This window comes from Anomalospiza imberbis, chromosome 16, assembly GCF_031753505.1.
Source record: "Anomalospiza imberbis isolate Cuckoo-Finch-1a 21T00152 chromosome 16, ASM3175350v1, whole genome shotgun sequence".
In the NCBI taxonomy this organism is placed as follows: Eukaryota; Metazoa; Chordata; class Aves; order Passeriformes; family Viduidae; genus Anomalospiza; species Anomalospiza imberbis.
The window spans coordinates 3,130,755-3,152,794 of record NC_089696.1 but is presented as its reverse complement, the minus strand read 5'-3'; the positions used below and the strand labels follow the sequence as shown (position 1 = coordinate 3,152,794).

The window sequence follows — 22,040 nt, the reverse complement described above, 5'->3', positions numbered from 1 at the left end:
TGTCAGCAAGTACCTTGTACTCAAAATTTCTGGAGGGATTAAAAAGGCATCAATGGAGCACACAGAGTTTGCTCATCTAGCCTTGTCTTTTTAAGAAACTGAGGTAAAAACCAAATACAGTCATCTTTTATCTGAACAGTGGTTAATTTGTTTAGAACAAAAAGCACATTGCTTGCATTGTCACTTATTCTTCTTATGTGAAGCTGTCAACTGGTTTTAATTGTATAAAGATAAACAGGAATGGAACAAGGCTTCAAACAGTTCTTTTATAGCACTTGGAGTGGACATGGTACTTCATATATATACCACAATAATGCATACCAGATGAAAAGATACCGTGGAATTTGTGCAATAAAGGTAAAAGCCCATATATCTGCCTGTTCCAATGGATGAGAACCAAAACAGAAAAAATCTTGAAGGCAAAAATAACAACAAACCCCAGCACAGTTCTTGAAGTCAAGTTTCACTTGCTGTGAAGTGCCCCCAGGAAAAACAAGCACAGGATTTGCCCAAGCAGTGGCCAAACCTCAGAAGGGGATGGACCACAAGTATCAACCTCCCAAAGATTTAAAGGTGTTTCACCTCCCCCCAGGTCTGGAGTTTAGCTGGACCCTTTGGTATTGCTGTGTCCCAGGAATGACCCTGTGAACTCCTGTGCAATTTGCCTATGAGCAACTCTTTTATTTTTAATATTTCCCCCGTCCCTTCCTCCTTCAGCTGATTTTCTCAACATTTTAATACATGTTTCAATGAGGTGGAACTGGTTCTTGCACCTTGGTTTATTTAGAATGTCTCTGGAGATGTGTCACCCTCAGCAGCAGAGCATGTCCAGCACACAACCTTGGAGTTACAGTCAAGGAATTCCCAGTAAACAGGGATCACTGACCCACCTGCCCAGGCTCTCTTTGGATTCTGGTCTCCTCCATCTTTCTCACTGCTTTGAAATTCTTTGCTCTTGGATTGCCAGTCAGACACCAATTTAGATCCATTTGTAAAAGAACAGCCATAAGAAATGGGAAACTGAGTCCACTGACCTCATTCTTCCTTTTTAGATATGACTTTGTGTGACCTCGATGCAGCGATTGATGGTTTGGCTTCCAGGTCTGGCTGCAGATGCAAGGTTTAGTGACTGTCCCAAAACTAGGACTGTGAAAGAATACTTCATGCTCACCGTCTAAGGAAAAGTTACTTTAATCTTTGTTTAAAAGGAGGGCTGTTTGTAGTAGCTTCACAAGACTGTCTTCCCTCTGTATGTCTATTTTCCAGGAACAACAGCAAGTTGTTTCCTGATAGTCCGCTAAACTCTTAAAAAAGAAATAAGTATCTCTAGAAAAGGAAATACCCTTTTTAACAGCATCTGTCTCCCTTAAACACAGTTTCTGTCTTTTATATTTCTTCTGGTGGTTGTTATTACAGTTCTTCTGAGGACTTTGCTGTCAACCTCTAATAGACCTTGTCAGAAGGACAACATGACTCAGTCCACCCTCTGCTTGCCCCAGCCCCTGCATTATATTGGCCAGGTTAGCTTGAGCTCTGAAGGGAAAGTCAGATTATGAGCTCCCAGTAGTGACCAGGAGACTGAGTTACGATTTATACTTTTGTTGTGATGCTGACATCTCTTCAGAGCTGAGCAATAAATAATGCAGCAAGTTTAAAAGTTTTTTGCAGCTTGCCAGTATGTTGTTGTTGATACAGCCTGCCGTTTGTTAACATCCAACAAGTATCCTTTAATGACCCCATTTGGGGAGCCTGTGAGACTCCAGAGCACTGCTAGAGAAGCTCTGTTTTGTGGTGTTGTGCTTCTGAGACCTACTTATCTGTCATGGTTGCAGTCAGCTGATGCTTATGAACTCTTGCTCATTATAAAGTACAGATTGGAGGCAGAAGTCTTCTGCAGGGGTACTTCTTTTCTGTCCAATCTAATGGTCTCTTGACTTTAAACTTGAATGTGTTTCCTAGAGGGAAGTAAAGTTAAATAAGACTTTGCAGGAATTTTTAATGTGAAGGTATGAAACGTCTTTGTGAAGGTCTTTTGCTCGACTGACTTGTTTTTTCATGTGCTGCCAATATCTGATCCCACTTCTTGACCTTTAATATACACTGAGAGAGAAGATTAGGATGCTTCTAATCAGCTGAATCTCCCCTCTGGGAGCACTATTAAATCTTGACTCTCAGCTTTATCTCTGCCAGGTCTTGCCAGCCCTCCGTGGTTTTGGTTTTGTTAACAGCTGAGGTCAGAGTTCATTCACCTCAAAGGTTCTTGTTCAGTGGGGGAAGCTTCTTGGATCATTTCTGTAGGAGTTAAGACACCAGTGAGCAATTCTGCTTGGAGGCAGACCCCTTCTCTTCATGTGCCTTGTGAGCCAGACCTTAATCAGTGAAATAAAGTCTTTTATTTTGTGCAGGATTACTGCTAATTCTGCCCACCTCATCTTTAGTAGGGCTTCGTCAAAGGTCTTCATGAGCAAAGCTGAGTGGTTTTGAGGTGCTAAGTTAGGTGCCTCATAGGCATTCAAAATACTGCCTCAGCTGGTGTCCTCTGCCATCCAAATTTGTAATTTCATTAAAATTCCAAGTTTGTTGGCAATGAATTGGTAACGAGTATTGAGTTTCATACCATTGTTTTCAGGGGAATTCAAGTGAGGCTAGCAAGTCTGTGGTCGTGCAGCTCAGCTTATGTTACATGGCCCAGTGGTACAGGCAAATGGTTTAATGTCAAAGCTGCAAGTAGTCCTTGTAAAACAGAGCCCCCCTGAGCTGCATATCTTCCCCTTTCATTTCAGCCATCTGCAATACCACTGTTGTGATTCAAGTATTGGGAAATTTATCCCTGAAAGCAGTACAACAATGGATAGCAGTGCTGGAGTTGATGCCCTCCTGAAAATCTTTGGTGGTCCAAGGAAGGACTGAGCACCCATGGTCTTATTTAGCCCCAGTGTGGTCTGTGTACCTGTGGATGTCTCTGCCCTGTTGTACCTTTTTGAACACTCCAGAGGCTCTGTAGGTATGTAGGAAGGCAGGGAATGATCTGGAGTCATTGGCCAAAGGTGGATACTTTATTTCCATCCAAAAACTTACTCATTCTACAGACCTTGATCTTAAGTTACTGAACTTGCAGAGAAATCTGCTCGTAATTTCTTTCTTGTAAGCCCTTTCTTGTTGAGCAGAAATTTTGGCAAAGGAGAGTCAAATCACTGGAGAATCCCCAGTTCTGCCTGGTTATACCAGGCCTCCTCAGATCTTTCCTTGGAACAAGCAGGCAAGAGGAAATACTTTCCATTTCAGAGAAGCATGGACAAACAACGTTGCTTCAGACAGAGAAGAAAAGTGGCAGACGGAGTTACAGTGCTGAATCCTGCTGGCCAAAAGCATGCTCTTGCCTTTATTCAGTCATTCCTGGAACACAGTGTTCTTATTGTATTCCTCCTCACCCCGCTCAGTGCCTCTCCTCGGGCTCAGAGATGCCCCAACCACGGTGCTGGCAGGTTTGGGGGAGTTAAAAAAAGCATCAAACACATCTCAGCAATGGAACCTCTCCCTCCTTGCCTGACGTTGGGTAAGCGTGTGTTCTGAAAACCTGGATCCCGTTAGAAACGTTCCTGCTGTCTGGAAAACAAAGTACTCGCTCGCCTGGTTTAGTCATTAAGTAAATTTGTGGTTTGGTTGAGACAAAAAATAATGAAGAAAAGCTGTTGAAATCCTGGGATTAATTTGATAGTTTGCAGGCATTGGTGTTTTTAAGTGGAGCTGCTGCCTTCTTTATGTTGTGAGCAGACCCAGGTACAAACCTGGCCTTCCCTCTTTCCCTGTGCCTCAGAGCCAGGCATTTGGAAGTAATTTGTTCCACGAAGGCCCTCTCAGTGTGGGCGAGGGGGTTGCTCTGGGCCGGGAGCCGCCGTGCGTGGGTGTCGGCACAGCCGGGCCGCGGCTGGAATGCCGGGAGACGCTTTGGGCTGCCTGTTCCATCTGCGGAGGGAACAGACCCCAGGCTGCAGGCAGGGACGGGTGGTCGCTGGCTTGGCATGACATGGAAGGCTCTGAACTGTCAGGAGGTTCACTGCTGTTATTCCATCTGTGACATGGTGGCCCCTTCTGGGAAGAATTGTTTCCTCTGGACCTCCTTTACATCTCCCGGCTGCCCTGCCGGCCTTCCCAGGGAAGCGAAACCATGGGGCTAAAAGCAGAGAGGCCCATGCAAAGACCCCCACAGCATTTTGCGAAGTGTTTCCCCTCTCCAGCAGCCCCAATTTACCTGGGACAGTCACCAAGGAAAGCAGAGAGCAGGGAGCTGGCACTGAAATGCTGTCTGAAATGCCTGGTCTGTGTGTTCATCCACTTAACCACACATATATATGTATATATATGAAATCACTTGTGTTAAACATAGATGTCATTTCAGTCTGAGAAGCCAGTTAGCGGAGTGGAGAGCTCTTGCCAATCACCCTCTTGCTGAATTTTCCCCAGCTCTCAGTTTAAGCAGGGAAAAGGAGACTGCATTATCAACCCTCTCTATCTGTGTCTGTGCTAGCAATCCTGGTGCCCCAGGGACAGCATGTTTGGAGGGTCAGAAAATCAGGAGTGAGGACTCAGGTCCCACTCGTTTCAGGGGTTAACATGCTTGGATGTTCAGCACATCCTTGCACGAGCTTGATTCTGTCCCTTCCAATAAAATACTAAAAACAGTGTTCCTGTGATTTGTTGTCTGGCAGAGGTCAGGACGTGCAGGTGAGTGTGGCTCATGGGTGGCAGCAGTGTACCCTGGATATCCAAAACACACACACACTGCTGGGTTTGCCCCTCTTTTGTAGCTTCTGAAGTCACTACAGCAGCTTTTGGATGGCTGATGCAGCCTGGCTGCTCTAAAGCAGCGAGGCTCTTGTTCAGTTGCAAGTAATGCAGCCAAATATCCTGTATATTTTGTAGAAAATGTCCCTAATGTTGTCAGCCTTTCATGAAAGATAAGGATTCATATGAATCATGTCATCATTTAAAAAACCAAACAAAACTACTATGTTATGGTATAAGGTCAGGCTAATATATTGAAATTAATCTAGGAAGATACCTGTTATTGTTAGATATGGAACAGAATGTTCTGTAACATTTGCTTTATTTCAGGAAGATGATCCAATTGTCCTGTTAATTGTTGTGCAGACATTGCGTTGCCCATTTTTTTTTTTTTTCATTTTAATGAATATCTTGTGCTTTGAGCTATTAAATAAATGAGGTTTGTGGTCTTATTGTAGGGAAGACATGCATTGTTTTCAGGAAGGACTTGCTTTTATTGTTTGTCACACTCAGATTTTTGCAGTTTTGATTTTAAATCTGTAACTAGAGGACAAAATCCTTTTATTACACTGGGCTGATGAGTGAGCACAGCCTCGCCCTCCATTGGGAAGGAGGAGCTGGGAGGGCTCCTTTGGAGATGCAGTCAGATGAAATCTTGAGGGACTTGTTCTGCAGTTTCTTTGGAGCACAGTGGTTTTATTCTGTTGTCTGAAAGCCTTTCCTAAGAAGGTTAGGGTGGCGATAGGGCAATACAGTCACAATATTTAGCCTATCTAGTCCTTATTTGCCTCCTAAGGCAAACATTTTATTTCCTGTATTTCAACTTCCTTCCTAGAACCTCTCCCCCACCTTGCTGTATCCTGTGATCTAAATTACTGGTTGCAATTAATGCATCCTCTGTACATAAGTCTTGCCTGAGAAGTAGCATGTCCTTGGTAAATGCAAAGGAGTTAGAAACTGGAAACTCAGTCTGTTAATCTTGGATTTAGCTTTTGTAACTGTGCTTTAATACTTCACAATAATTGCTGAAGCTCCCCATAAAATAATCTCCATGTAGTCCTAAAATGGAATTGAGTGCCTTAGAAGAAAAGAGAAGAAGAGCCCTTATCTGTACTTTTAGTTACATTTTTATTTATTTCCCTTCTTCCTCTGGTGTGGGAGGATGAATACGCAGGGAAGACGATACAGATTTGCAAAGGCAAGGAGTGCTAAAGAGCGTCGTTTTTTTCATCAGCTTTTAAAAGCCAGACTGTAATCATAAATTCCCTGATAGCTGGAGCATGCAGAAGTCGTCTTTAAGCCTACAAGTGACAGGCTGCTGTTGCTTTTCAAACTTCAGATTTCATTTTTTTGTAAGACACAACTTTGATCTGGTTCCTTTGTAATGCTCTGCAGAGCGCTGGGGCCGCGGCGCTCGCCGGCTGCAGAGCTGGAAGTGAACTTTCTTGGCAAGAGCCATCTGGAGACCTCAAAGAACAGATTAACTTGTCCAGAATTGATGTGATCTTTGAAGAAGCTGCCCTTGCCTGGAGCACATGTGATTAGCCTGACATTGGCAGTGATAAAGTTGAGATGCACAGCGGTGTCTGAGTACCCAGAGTAATTGGGAAGAGTGTTAAGTGGAGCAACCCCAACAATCTGCAATCAGATTATCAGGTAAATCCCCAATTTTAACCTCTTGAGCCAAGTTTGCATCTTTAGCATAGATCAAATCCAGTCCGGAGTGAAGGTTTTCAGCTTTGCATCTTCATAGACTTTGTTCTTAGCTCCAAAATGTTCCTGTGATAATGGTTTGGGAGAAGCTGTACGATGCAACTTCTGTGATAGTTGTTGGTACCATGTAATCCCTTGTTTAAAGGTGACCCTGATGCTGGGACACTCTTGTCAGCATGTGCTGTTTAGACATGCTGAAGGGATTTGCTTCGGCTCGGACATCGTAAACCAAGATGTGCAGCTTTTAATTTGATTGACTGGTTGTGATATTGAAATGTGGAACTGCATGAAGGATATGACAATCACCTGCTTGTTGGTAGATGTAAGTTTTGGGAGTAAGTGGCCAGCTGGAGACTCAGCAACCTGTGATTCTAGAAGGAATTTTTGTTTCTTGGATGGAAGTAAGTAACTTTTTAAATTTTTTTTTTTCCACACTGAATAAATGGAACATGTCAAAATAACAAGCTGGAAGGATGTCTCAGCATTAGACTGCGTCCTCCCAGTCACAAATGCAAAATGACCAGAGACACCAAATAAGAGTAATGCTTAGTGCTGGTTTCCTAGAAATAGTCATCTTCAGAAACACAGGACTGCAAAAGTTTGAGCTAATTTTTCAGAAGTTGGTGTGAAAAAGCAGGGTGGGAGCACAGAATGAGTAGTTGGGTCCCACTGAGCTGCAGCCCTGATCTATGGTCTCAGGGCACCATCCTTCAGCCCAAACACCACTCAGAAGAGGAAAGGAGGAATTGTGTCCTGCAGTGAGGTTGCTCACCACAGTGCAGGAAGGAGGGCATGTCAGCTCCTCCACCTGCCACTGGCTGTGGTGAGACATCTGGAGTTTCTGCAGAGCCCATTTTGGGGTGTCCTTCTGTGGGACTTGCCAGCATCCCCAGAACTCCTGCAGCTCAGAACTTTCCAAGGTGACTCATGAAGTTGGGGTGGTTTTGCCATCTGGAAAGTGGGATTTCTCCCATGTTGAAAGTGAGCTGCTCGCCAAAGCTGTGGTGACCAAAGCTTCAGACTATCACATGGGAGGAAAACTTCTGCAAGAGCTGTTTAGGGAGAGTGCATTGGAGTTTTATGGTTGTCAGCTTCATGAGTTTTTATCTCTTTGATTTGCTAATACTGTGTCTCAAATAGCTGCTTCCTTGGTAGTGCAGAGGTGTTTGGAGGAGCTCCCCGTGCCACCAGGGATTTTGGTGTTTCCAGGTCAGGGAGGTGGGGCACCCTTGCAAGAGGAGGCCTGCCTGGATTCTATCACAGCTTCAATTCTTTTGAAGAAAATTTTTCTTCCAGAAAATGTCAGTGCCATAAAAATTTAGTGCTGGAGCTGGAGAAGGTGGTAGCAATGAAAACTTTGGATTGATCAACTTCCCTGTTAAACTGGGAGCTGTTCCAGCCATGCTGGAACTGCTAGCTGGCTTGGGAGGACCATGTGTCTCAGACCTGCCAGTAGAGTGTTGCGCAACTTATTCCCTCCAGTGGAAATTTAAATTCTACAGAAATTAGTTGCCTAGAGGCCTTTCATCTTCAAGGAAGTTTTCTTCTTGCCTTAGTGGTTTTTTTCCCAAGCTTGATGAAGCACGTCAGTGAAGGAGGTACATAAGTGGTGAGAACCAAAGGGAGTGTCACTCGGATTTGGGTTTGGAGGCAGGATCAGTGAGCTCTTCCTCCCACTGTGGGTGCTGAAGGTGATGCAATTATTCCCCAGAGCACACCAACCCTGGGATTTTTGCATAGAGCAGTGTAGCATGTTTGGCAAAGGTTGGGGACTTTGCATCTTTGATTTAAAATTGAAATAGCCATTGGGGGAAGTTGTGTGAGGGAGACTGGGGTTCCCAGGCTGGAAGGAAAAGGATGCCCTTAGGGACTCAGGATGCAGTGAGAACTCCACATAGAGCAACAGTAGTGAAGAGGACCTCATCTCTCTGCTCGCTTACATTGACACTCCAAGATCTGATGGTGCTGAGCTCCCAAGTGCTGGGTGCTTAGTCAGAGGAGTGAGAAATCTGGGGATGGATGGGATGCAGCCAAGATAACACACAAAATAAACCCAGAACAGGTAGAAGGAAGCCTTAAGGGAATTCTTGCTGTGTTTCTACAGCAGTTTAGGCCCTTGTCAGCATTACCAGAATGTGCAGAGATCGGCGGAGGGCTTTATGCAAAGAAAAGGCAGCTGGTCAGGCTGACTTACTCAGGTCGCTGTGATCTCTGTTATAATTGTTCCCTATGTGATTATTTTGAGGGTTGAGCAACTGAGAGCTGCAGAAGAGACATGCAGCTTTATTTCTGCAATGTGTGAAATGTTCTGTGTTCATTTCAAAAATGCTCATTGCTCTTTCTGTCTTAAAAAATGAAATAAAATTCTGGAAGGCTGCAGGAATTTTTGTGAAGTCTAACTTTAAATGTTCACCTTTCCTTTTATCGCCCTTATCAGTGCATAGAGCTCGGTATGTGAGGTTTTTAGCTGACATTTCAAATCGCTCTGAGGGTGCCTGAATCCCTTTTAAAGCAGCCTCCCCTCCCAGATCAGAAGTGACCAGTTTTTTTTTGTTAGACTCCATGTTCCTTTAATGTTTTCCTCCTAATAGATGTTGAAAGTGTTCTTCAGAGGCACGGCACAAAACATTCAAATAGTGATACGAGCCAGCTGAAGAGAGTTGTCAGGGAGAGAGAACATTAGGAGAAGGATTGAATACAGATGGATTCCTCAAAAGTAATGTAACCTGTTATGATTGCTTTGAAATCCTATACCCTTTCCATCTCCTTACGCTTACCAAAAGTTTACATTCACATTGATGTATTAGAGGCAGAGCTAAAATAGAAGTAATCCCTGTTGTATACATGCTTAAGTGTGTAATTTTACCTAAATACAACAGTTGTGACCAAACCTGCATCCTCAGTGAGAAGACCACAGCCAGGGAGTGTTGTGGGAGAGCCCAGCCATTCCAGCTCCTCCAGAGGTGTCAGGGACCTCCCAGGACCCATCTTCTCACTCTTGGTTCCTTCAGCCATCACAGTTGCACACCCAGCAACCTCTTCAGGTGCTCTCTGCTGCTCTGTCTTTGTATCAACAGATACAAAGGAGAAATTGATTGTCCTGTGCATTTTATTCTGTATATCTGAGTGCTTTCTTAGTATACTGCTAGAATAATCCAAGCCTCTTGCAGAGAGTCCTGGCGAAAGGTCCACTAGAAGTTGGTGCTGTATTTTAATTGGATTGTCCAAAAATCATCCTTGTCTTTGCCCTCAGGGAAGGCCTGAGCTATCCATCATTCCTGCCTCAATTTAAGAGGTTGTCTCAGCCTCCATCACACCGCTGTCATGTTGGATTTGACAGGAGGGTTGCACTGCACAGCACTCCTTTAATGTTCAGAACTGACCGTTCTGCACAGGGAGAATGGCTGAAGGGGGCTGGTAAAGTTTTCACTTATTATCCCTTGCTTTTTAGGGTGAACTTGTTCCAATTATTTCCAGTACTTGCCCTAGAAAGCTGTTCTGAAATCTGATGGAATATAGAAATGAGTTTGCTCCAGTGCACATCTGCAGCGACTGACAGAAAGTTTGCTTGCTAGAAGGTGTCTTTGGTGACTTACCATCCCAAGGTATCCCTGTGCTCATCCCCAACTGACTCTGTATTGTACCTGAGCATGGAGAAACCTCACAAGGCTCCCTACTGTCTAAGAGTCATGAAAAGCCTCAGCTGACTCAAGTTTGAATGCTCTTTGCACCATTCTGCAACTATGCTAAGCTTCATCATCCAAGAAGAAATAGTTTGGAGTTTTGGTTGGTTTGTGGCCCACAGAATAGTTTTCTCTATCTGAGAGTAGGAGAGTAATTCGTTTCTAACCAACCCCATAATGGACCTGAAACAATATGATTTTTCCTAGTGACCAGTGAATATCCATGACCCCTTGAATTACAAGGAAATTAGTTTGTATGCTGAAGACCCAGACAGCTGGTAAATAGGAGCTGGGTGAGCAATGCATTAGCTGAAGGCTGTAACCCTGTCCTATTCAGGTTTTAAAATACTTTGGTAATGCTTCCATCCTGGTAGACCATGTGCCATATTTTACATAACAGCATCCAAAAACCTCTGCCTTGAATGGGCTCTCTGTGAGTCCCAGTTCATGCAGTGCCTGTCCTGCATTTATACTCCATACAGATATACACAAACTGCCAGCTTTACCCTTTGCTGGTGTCTTCCTCACCTCTGGTCCCTCCATCTTTATGTTTCTCATGGGTTTCCTTGTCTTGTCTAAATGTAAACTCATTGGGGTAGGGGCTGTTTTCTGTCATCTGTAGGACTTTACCACTGCAGTAGAACCAGAATCCCTTTTCTTGGCAGAACAGGGAAGCACACATGTGCCCTCCATGGAGGTATTTGCAGAGGGCCCATTGCAAATCACATCCACCAGGTGCTGATTACTGAGCTACTAAATAAAGAATGATGCTGATGAACTTTGTGATCTGAACTCTGAAGCAGGACTCTCATTTTCAGAGCTTGGAAAACCAGGAATTCATCAGCTTCAAGATATCTTAAAAATGCTGCTCTTCATGCAGAGGGGCAGGCAGGGAGAGCAGGGGACCAAAGTGCACTTTGGTTTATGTGAGCATTTCAGCTTGTTCCTTCTTCTAGCACATTACAAAATAACTTGCAGGAGAACAAGATGCCTGCATGGCCTGTCTGTCCTGCGGGGTGGCAGAGCTGGAGGCACATTTGCAGCAGTGGCTTTTCTATGCTGGTGGCAGAGCCAGCATGAAGGAATTTGTGCCTGCTTGGTTCACAGGCTGCTTCACCATCAGGCCCCTTCCTGAGCAAGGAACTTATTTCCCAGGTTAGCTCATGCAGGCAGCCTCCCTTCCTGACCTTTTGCTGAAGAGAAGGAGGCTGGCCTGCATGTGTACTTGAATAACAAGGCATGGGTTGTGTACAAAGCTTTCATAGATCCCTGAGCAGACCATCCACTGGAAAAGCTGGTGTGATTAGGTGGTCCTTCCAGGTGGAATTTGCAAGTGTCTGATGTACCTCAGTGCAACACTGGAGGTTGTTTTTAGGTACAGTGCTATGAGCAATAGCTGTTTCTTGCTTCTCCTCCTTCCCTCTGCAAACATATTGGAGGGACGTTAAAGTAAGCATAGAATGGGTGAGCTCTGCTACACATCCCTCCCTGTTGGGAGAGCATAATCCTAATTTGACTAAGAAAATTTCTGTCTTATTGTCTAGGTATTGCTTTTAGATGCTCATAGAATGACAGTGCTAAGCAGCTAGCCCATGGACTCCATAAACCCTGATGGAAACAAGACTTCTTCCATACAGTCTCATTCCCTCCCTGATCTCTAACAGTGTCATCTTCATTACTCCATGAATTCCCTTTTTCTTCCAGTTATGAGTCAAATTGTTCATGGATCTGTCAGTGCAACTTCGTGTGAGCACAGCTTATTCTGTAGCTCATCACTGAGGCTGGGGCTCCAGGCAGAGTCCTTCTGCCTGGTGATGCAGACCATGGTCAAGGTTGTGTCCTTCTAACTTGACTCATTTTTCTCTCACAGGCATGGGTCGTGGAGAGAGCCTGTTAACCCCTACTATGTCAACACGGGCTATGCTTTGGCACCAGCCACCAGTGCCAACGACAGCGAGCAGCAGAGCATGTCCAGCGACGCCGACACCATGTCCCTGACAGACAGCAGCGTGTAAGTAACTCCTGGGGGGCAGCCTCATGTGTCTTCAGCACTGCTGCTCATGGGTTGTTCTGCGAGAGAGGCTTGGCCACAGCTGGGGTGGTGGGAATGTCTGAATAGACATTGTCTGAATGAATGTCTGAATAGACCCCGGTCAAGATCATTCTCACTCTTTTCAGTTACTTTATCACTGTGCAGGATACTCAGACTTGCCAGTTTTGTGAACATTTGCAGCATAAAATATTTTTGAGCAATCTAAAATAAATGGTGTTTGGTCACACCTTCTGCAATGTTTCTTAAGCCAGGTGCAAGAATTGGTATTGTTGGATGACTTTGTAGTAACTGATTTGAGATACATTATCTTGAGATACATTATCAAATTCTCAGAATCACAGAATGGTTCAGGTTGGAAGAGACCACAGCAGGTTATCTGGTCCAACCTCCCTGATCAAGCAGGGTCATCCTAGAGCAGATTTCACAGAATTGTGTCCAGATGGTTCTGAAACTCCTCCAGTGAGGGAGACTCCACAGACTCTCTGGACAATCTGTTCCAGTGCTCGGTCACTGCAGAGGGAAGAAGTTCTTCCTCATGTTCAGGTGGAGTTTCATGACCATCAGTTTCTGCCCATTGCTTCTTGTCCTGTTGCTGGGCACCACAGCGTAGAGTGTGATCCATCCTCTGAAACCTCCCTGCAGTTGATGGCCATTGATGAGGTCCCTTCTCAGCCATCTCTTCTTGAGGCTGAACAGGCCCAGTTCCCTCAGCCTGTCCTCCTAAGAGATGCTCCAGTCCCTTTGTTGCCCTCCTCTGGACTCACTCCAGGAGCTCTGTGTCTCTCTTGTCCTGAGGAGCTCAGAAGTGGACACAGCACAGCAGATGGAGTAACAGCTCAGTCTGTGATTGATCTGCAGTAGGATTGATGACTGACCAGTTCTAGTTTGTCTGGTGACCACTGCACTTTAACACAACTTGTGCTGATAATCCTCAGCCAAATATATTTTCCCTTTCTGTCTCTCATGACAGCACCCTGTATCTCACCCACGAGATGGCTTCCTTAAAGATGGTTTGCAAAGAAAGAAAAAAGGGGTTATGAGATTTTGTTGTGACTGCATCTCTGTGATAGAAAAAAAAGGATTTGGGGAAAAATATTCACTGTTTGGTCTGGTTTTTAGTAGTGCAAATGCAAAGTGTCTTTCTGTAGAGTAGAAACCCTTTGATTCTTCAGGCGAGAGATGACAGGTTTACAGAATTAGGAGAAGATTTTATTAATGGCAGTGCTGTAAACACAGAGTCCTCCAAGAGGCTCGTTTAGTGTCACTGTGAGTGTCAGCAGCTGTCAGACCTTGTTGGAGAAACTTTCCAGCCTGTGCCATGGATGCTGTTAATGGGTGCTGCCACAGTTCCCCACCTGCCCAGAGTTCATACAGTGACACAGGGAGTGTGCAATGTGGCCAGGGGGTTTCTGTGTCTCTGATGGTCGCCCTGCCTGAGCCAGTAGCTTGCTCCACGGAGGCTTGGGGCCATGTAGGAGCAGCTGTGAGTTCATTCTGCACCCTGACACCAGCTCCTCGCACATTATGCTCCAGTCCTGTTATAAAACTGAGGAGGCAGATCTTGGCCAAAGGGGCCTGGGAGGAGGAGGATGCCCCCAGGACAGAACCCTGTAGACAACCACTAATTAAAGGCTCCATTTGATACAAATCCTGCTGCTCTTCCACATCCTTCTGCAGTTCTTCATATGCATCAATTTATATGGAGAAATGCTCTGAAGCTAGCAGGAGTCTTGTAACTTCTTGTTATCAGGAGAGACAGATGTAAGAACTCTTCAAAATTAATTAGCTTTTAGCACTTCCTCTCCCACTGGTCCAGCGGGCTCATGGGGCTGCACTGATGGTTATACCTGTGATAAGTTGTGATCATTTATGCCAGAGTTCTTTACCCTCCTAATTTTTATTTCACTAGCCACAGTTTGTGGTTTTTTTCAGAGGCAGAATAATTTCTTACTGGCCATCCTGTGCTCCTTTTTCCTTTAGGCATTTTATCCCTCCTCTGCCCACCATAGTTTGCTTCTAGGACTTTAATTACCACCAATATGTGCACTTCCTTCTGCTAATCACTAACCCAATCCTAGTGGTTCATTTTAAGTAAGTTTTGAACTTCATAACGGGTGAACCATTCTTTCTGTGACTCTCAGACTGGATCCATGCAGAATCCAAAATTGGGATTCTGGATGTACAGCCTTGACCTTTGGTTTACACAGATTCTGGCTGTTTTCAGCACTTGCTCTTCATTACGTGCTTTAAAATTCCAGCACCAGATTTTACTCGGATTTTACATGGCACTGCTGAACCTATCTGCCTTCTGAGTTTCAAAGGAATTTTTGCAGAATTGCTCAAGGCAGCAAAAATGAAGAACAACCAGATGAAGTTAAAGAAGGGACTCCTGCTGCTTGACAAGACTTACATGTCTCAGTGCTTTGAATTTAGGCCTTCTCTGAGGAAAATGGCAATAAAAGCCTCGTTTGCTGATGAGTGAGGTTCTTCCCTCTGTGTGCTGTTTACACAAAGCAGTCACACTCAATAATGAAGAAATCTGGCTTCTGCTCCAAGGCAGCACGTGAATGAGGGGTGATCCAAGGCACAAACCTCCATCAGACCCTCCATCAGAGGAAAATCTGTCTGGACAATTGTGATGAAAACACTGGCTAACTGAGGAATGCTAATAAACCAGGAGAGCAAAGCATGATCTTCAGTGCTGGCCAGCTCTGGCCAGTGGAGAAATCAGGCACAGAGCATTTGCTACACCAGTTCTCTTCCAAGCTTTAATGTTGGATTGATCCCAGCAACGTGGGGATTGGATGTGGCTGCATACAAAGCCTCTAGCACAGACCTGAGCGATGCTCTGCCTGTCTCAGCTCCTGAGCTGGGGTGATTTTTTGGGAGCAGCCAGCTCGCCAAACAGATTGTAAAACTGTGATGTTACAAGCACACTTACCTAAAAGACCAGCTTTCAACAGGATGGCTTTCCAAGCACTGTTAAATATTATTGTAATGGGTTGAATTTATATAATGAGTATGTTATCAGACCCTGTTGTTTTGAGTAATTTGCTTTTTGAGTGGCTTAAAAAACATTGCTCTTAAATGCCTGCGCTCCACTGATTATTTTTCAGTCTTCCTGTGTCATAGGAATTCCTCTGCCCTTGTAGGCAAAACAGCTCTGGTCCTCTCTGCTGAAACCTGTTTTTATAATCAGCAGGGCAGCTGTGTTGTTTTAGCTGGTTTGTGTGGAGGCAAGGTCTGGGGAGGACACAGTGAGAGGCTCTGGTGAGCACTGGCCCGGCAGTGCCGCGGCCGCAGGTGGGGTCGAGTCACTCACCGCTGATGTTCGGTGCAGGGTCAGTGGTAAGTCAGGGATCTGGGGCTCTGCCTGCCCCGTGGGCTGCTCAGAGCCTGCCCCAGACTTGCAGCAGCATTTCCAGCACAGTCCTAAGCTGCTCTTGCTGTCTCAGATAACTCTTCTTGGGGATAGCATCTTCCCAAGTGGAGGAGGTGAGTCTGTGGCTGGGAGGGGTTGTCACAACAGAGATGCTTGAGGCAAGCTAAGGCAACTGTAGGTAGGAAGGCAGCAGCTGAAGCCATTAAATCTCCATGTGATGTTCCAATTCAGATGCAGAAACACATTAGGTCCATATCTATCTTGATTTCTTCCGAGAGCTTACAAGGTAAACAGGAGATAACGTCTCCTCTTTAGCCCAGTGTTGTGCTCCAGCTGAACAATACTCCTTCCTCTTCTTATCAGGTGTCCTGGCTTATCTTAGTTGGAAGACAGCTTTGCCTTCCCCCAGGCACTTGGGAAGCCCTTGGTGCCTGTGGGCTTGGCCAGAGTGATGCTTCTTCTTCCCCAATTCCAGTCAAACCTGCTCCAGAGTAGGGATGGCCAGTCCCCCAAACAAAGGGGTTTAGGACAGTGGTTATTCCTTCAAAAATTCTTGCAGATGAAATGCTATTCCTTGGATGACTGGCCTTTAACCAAAATTCCTGGTGATTTTCCTATCATGCTTCTTCATGTGAGAAAAGTCTCTTGTGACAGAGGTGCTTTGATAAGAGTAATTGGTAGAAAATACCAGTTTGGCTGCGCATTTGTTTCCTGTCTTTCCTAAGGCTAGTGATCCAGAATTACCCCAAGTTTTCCTATATTTGAATAAGTTTAGCAGCTTTTAAATTTAAAAGATCCCAAACGATGATTTCTAATGTGTTAGACTTAATGGCTGGGTTTGAAGCCTGTCTAGAGGAGCAAGGACATCTCTTGTCAGAAGAGTCCAACATGCAGAGCCACAGCCAAACCACTGCTCACCAGAGGCTCTTGCAGGTGAGTTTGGAGAGGGGAGGAAGCCTCCACATTTCCCCAACAGTAAACTCATTGCATTATCATTAAATAAGCAACAGAAATACTCTTCTTCCCTCGTTCCATTTCAGTGCTGAGCTTTCTGGTGCTAAAGAAAATCACGTGATGAAACAAGGAAAAACAGTTTGGGAAAGTTTATTTTAAAAGTCGATGTGCTGTAAAAAAAAGTTTAATTTTTCCCCTATATATATATATATATATATATATATATATATATATATATAAATTATTTCTCTATCTATTGAAAATATCTCAAAGCAAGCTACCTGACAAAAGGAAAACAAAAGTACGGTATTGGTTTTCCTTGCTTTCCCCCCATCTATTGAATAAGGTTTTGTTGGGATAAAATTAAAGTGCTTATCTTTGAATTTGCTTCCTCTGGTTGAGTTGGCACAGTACATTGAACGAAGGAATGTTCCAAGTTCAGAGGTGGCATTGGGGAATCTAGTTAAAATGACATCAAAGGCAGCACAGCGGGGCTGAACATGTGTTTGAAGCTGGATAGATTAGAGGCCATTATCAGCCTTTCGCTACTGTGCTGGGAACAAAAGTCGTTCTTTCCGCTGGGACTGCTGCTGGGGAGAATTAAAAAAAAAAGAGAGAGAGAAAGAAAGAAAAATTGCACTTTCTAACATAATGCCGCGTTCCCTGCGAATGGCCGTGTGGCTTTAGTGTGCGAGTTGTGTTCTGGCACCCGGGTTTTGTGCACTGGTTAAGCTGAAATGTTGACTATTGATGTCGACCAGCAATGGCTAAAATAATCCCCCAGTTTTTTTATTTTTCCCTCGGAAAACTTGCAGTTGTTTGTTACCATCCAGTCTAGAAAAGGTTGCGTCACAATACGGTGAAACGCTTTAACCGTTGTGATTCTCATCATTAAAGAAAATTAAGCCACCTAATGAACACTGTCATGATGCCTGTACAGATGTGGGGAAGTTGTCCTGCTCCCAAGCCGTGTCACTGCAGGCAAAGCAGAGATGATGCTCCCAGCACACTCTTCCTCCTCCTCCTGCATTACCTGCAGCCACTCACCAGAGCTGTAATTAGCCTGGCTCATTTTCTGTTCCCTCATTTGTCTTCGTGCTAAAAAGCACTTGTTAATCATGGGGTTTGTTTTATTTTATTTTAACGGTGTTGCATTTTGAATGCCTGGGTTGTTGCATGAAATTAGCTTCTTCTGATGTAGGTTGGTGGTGATTCTGCCTGCACCCACATTTCCAGGGAGCCAGCAGGGCAGCCAGCATGATGGGAAAGCTGGTGGTGGCCATCTTCACACAGACTGGTGCTTGAAACTCAGGAGGTTTGCAGGCAAAACACCACAGTAAATTGTGTTTTTCTTGCCAAATGGCACCTTGACTTGAAAAATCTGTGGGTTAAACTGTTTGGTTTATGTTCTGGAGAAACAGCTGGGGTTGGGGGGGATAGGTGTTAAGGACATTTGGCCTGTGCAAACATCTCATGTTGTGAGATGTGTCAGAACTGGCTCGTTTTCACATCTCAGAGGGGTGCAGGGTTGGTAGATGTGCCTAGGAATTACATGGTGGCTGGGACAAACTAAATCCCTCCATCCATCCACCTCTGTGGCATTGCATGGCGCTCCCAAGCAGTGACTTCTACTGAATCAGGGAAATTTGTAAAATGAAAAAGCTCCAAATTGCCAAGCTCCAGGCTGGCATTTGTTTATGAATTTGTTGATTTTCACCAAATAATACAAGGTCACCAGGAGATGGGTCTGTGTCCTTTCATAACTGGGCTGCACTCATTCATCTTCTCCTGGTCCTTGGGTGTGAGCAGAGTGGTAGCAATGGTGAGAACGAAAATGCTTTTCCTTTCTTTGCCTGAAGTCACACTTAGGCAGTGATGCTTTGCCATTTGGGGTGCATAGCAAAGCCTGGTGCCTCTGACCCACTGACCCCTATGTACCAAGGATTGTGGCCACCACTGTCTCCTTCCTCTGCAGAGACCTGTGTCACCACGTCTTTCCGCACAGGAGCAAGGCCAAGCAGAGCTGGTTCACTTGGATGTGACTGTCCATGACATCCCTTCTAACCTCATCCAGCCTCCTCTGGGGAGGGGCCTGGTTCTTCCCTCCAGCAACTCCAGTATCAAGCCCATCATTTCAGACTGAGCTAGAGATCGCCTTCGGGAGCAGTGGAGCCTATACCTCCTTTGATAAGCCATTCAAGCAGCTGTCACGCTCTCTTAAAAATATATACCTCGTTCCCTGACTGAGCTCCCCTTGGAGTGGATGCTCATTGAGCTCCCACTCCTCCTTCTCCCCCCTCTCTTAGCCTGCCCTGTGGTTTAATGTGTACATTACAGACTCTTTATAGGAAGCAACCAACTATAAAAGGTACCAGGATGCAGTCCAAGTCCTTCTCCCTGCCCTCTGCCTTGAGCAGCAGTCACAGGAGCCCTGCCTCACTCAGCTTCTGGTGGATGCTGTGTAAGTCCTCCTGGCCCCCATGCTAGAGCTTTTTTGGTTCGGGGACCTGCGTGAGCATCGTTGCTGCATGGGTCCCTCTTACTCTAGGCATGCAAATGTGAAGGGGTCTCCTACCAGCCACTCTGTGTCAGCAAGGCTTGAATGAACATAACGTGTCAGAGAAAGGCACTAAAGCAGGGTGTGTTGTTGTTTTATTCCTGCAGAGATGGGATCCCACCGTACAGACTCCGAAAGCAGCATCGCAGAGAGATGCAAGAAAGTGCCAAAGCAAATGGACGCGTGCCACTACCTCACATTCCTGTAAGTAGCACTATCTCCTTCCCAGGGGTAAATATGCAAAATATGTGAGATCTCTAGCAGACAGTTGCTCTGCTGGTGCTTGAGTTTAATCCCCCTTAGTGCTGTATTCGCTTTAGGGGTGCTTCAAGATGATGTACATTGTGCTAAGAAAAGGCTTGGGGCTTTCTGCCAAACTCACCATTCCAGGCTGCCCAAAACACAGAATTTTCCTTAACCATTCAGTCAGTAGCTGATTGTTTCTCCTGGATGAGAATGGAAGCACCAGCTGGCATTTATCTGCAAGCAGTTCCATGCCCTCGGGTGAGCTGGAGGTGTTAGTGGGACGTGTTGGAGGCTGTTGGACATGGAGGCTGATGCGGCTCTCAACCAAGGTCAGCAGGGGAGAAGTGCAATGGTCCCCAGCAGTATTTCTGCACTGAGCAGCCAAAGGAGCTGTAACCTGTTCCCAAGGACTCAGCAAAGCTCACCTGGGGACACAAGGCAGGAGAAAAAAAAAGGTGCAGGAGTAAGTATTTCATTTATCTGACAGTCTCTTTGGTTGCTCCAGGTAAGCAAACAGCCTTTGGAAGATAAGCACAACTGCTAGGGGTCTGCATCACCATCTGCAGCTCCGCTTATTATTGTTTTCTTTTTCTGAGAAGTTACAGGTGACATTTAATATCTGCTAGGGAATAAAGGTGCTTCTTTCCCCTTTGGACAGCTGGACTCCAGCACAAATCAAATAGGGAGAGAAAAAGCCTCCATCTGTTTTTTCCAGAAGTGCCTTCAAACTTGACGCAGCTGTTCCCATCCTGCCTGCTCAAAGCAGCACAATACCAGCAGAAATACACCCTTGTTTTAATCTGATTTAAAAGGAAAAAAACTCACACCAAAACCACCACTCTTTGTTTTGCCTTTTAAATTAGATTATTTTCCTTAGATTTAAGAGGGTCTCCTGTGCTTTGATCACTGGGTTGACAATAAAAGCCCTGGCTGCAGACGCTCATAGCCATCCTAGCTCAGTCACCTCTCTTTTCACACAGTTGCTTTCACAGTGTGGTTGCTGTTGAAAAGGCTGGCTGGGTGCCTTTTTATTTCACTTGATGCCGTTTTTACTGTAAGCATGGCTTTGTTAGAGTTGAAGTTTGAAAGCTTGGCCTTTATTTTTTGTTGTTATTGTTGTTGCTGTTCCCCAACAGTGGGAACTACTGACTGAATATTCTTTGACTTCAAAGCTTGTCAGTGGCTTTACCTTTTGGATAAAAATAATAGTGGCTTTCTGTTGATGGTGTGCACTGGCAATGCCTCGATGAACTGCAGGTTATAAACTCAGAGTATGGAGCATTAAATATGTATAGTGAGCTCTACTTTAACGAACTTCCATCTGCCAAACATTTCTTTTGTTGAACTGAATAAGTGTCATTCCAGCAGCAGTTCCTTGCAGGCTAATTAGTTTTACTTAGCATTAAATTTTATCGACCCTTTTGGAAACCAGCTTTAAAAACAGGGCAAAAAACAAAGTTTAAATTGCCCACCTGCTGCTTATAAATTTTTATATTATCCTACTTACCTACACAGTCTTTTAGAATTACATATTCTTCCTAAACTACACACAGATGCTTCACAAGGATTTTTTGGTGAAACATCCACTGTTCCCATTAGGTTCTGCACTGTAATTTTAAGCCAGGGGGAAAGGCATCTTGACACATATTTATATGGGAGCCGAGGACTGAGAAGTTGAGTTAGTTCTAGTCTTTCTCCAGGGAATAAAAGTTTAGTTCAGACACTCTGGCACCTCCTGCCAGCCAATTACTGACGCAAAATTGGCATCAACTTCAGAGAGGCACTGTTCTGCCCTCTCTTATCAATCAGCCAAGAAAGGAGAAGGTAATTAGACAATGTGTTTTGACAACACCAGTGTGAAATGTTATAAAGTTACGCTTTAAAATTCAGCTCTAACTGCACACTCTTTGAATTAAACAGCACAAATTAGCAAGGAGCCATGCAAATGTCTCTTCAAGTGTTGCTTTCCGAAGCCAGCAGTTGGGCTCTCCCACAGCCCGTGGCTGAATCAGGCTGGACCTGGGGTTAGCTGCTTCCAAACGTGTGGCAGTGATGAAATCACAACCTTTGAGTGAAGGTCTTTGTGGACTCCTATCTGCAGCATAGCCAGAGTCCATGCTGATAGTGCCTGCAGAATGCACAGCAAGTTTTCCTACTGATAATAGGGAACCTCCTACTTCCGAAAGTCATTTCAGAAGTGCTTTACAGACCTTCCCGTTCCCTGACAAATGAGTTATGGGGCTATTATGCAAAATTCTAAAAGGACTTACATTGCTTTTAATAGCAGCACTTGCAGTTAAGTCCAGAAGCTATAAACTGCAGTGATTATATGTTCAGAGGAGGCTGCCCGCTGGTCCCAGCAGCCAGTGCTGCCTCCAAGTAGTGACAGCGTGTGCTAGTTATGTGGAGCACCCTCTTCAGCAGCAGGACATGTGTGGATGGCCCTGATCTGCATCTTCCACACTTAGCAGCTCACATCTTCCACACTTAGCCAGTCACCAATGCTCTAAGTTTGGAAAAGTTGTGTTCTGTGAAGTGGCGCTCTGCCCAGGAATGCAGTGGGGGAGGATCTCCAGCAAGCAGGGAGACCTCTGGTTTGTGCCTCTGGCAGGAACACATTACACAGAGAGTGAGTGTTGCTTTCATGTGGTTTTCCATCTCTCTCTT

The 22,040-nt window shown here is 45.0% G+C and overlaps 1 protein-coding gene across 5 annotated transcripts in view; it reads left to right on the top strand.

The window, feature by feature from the left end:
- Nucleotides 1-22,040, top strand: part of AXIN1 (axin 1) — an 84,086-nt gene that overhangs the window by 40,675 nt on the left and 21,371 nt on the right. For all 5 annotated transcript variants that reach the window (XM_068206600.1, XM_068206599.1, XM_068206602.1 and 2 more), the window contains 2 exons: nt 12,052-12,192; nt 19,235-19,331. In XM_068206600.1, coding sequence (XP_068062701.1) covers nt 12,052-12,192; nt 19,235-19,331 — 238 coding nt within the window. The remainder of the gene's footprint in view (nt 1-12,051; nt 12,193-19,234; nt 19,332-22,040) is intronic.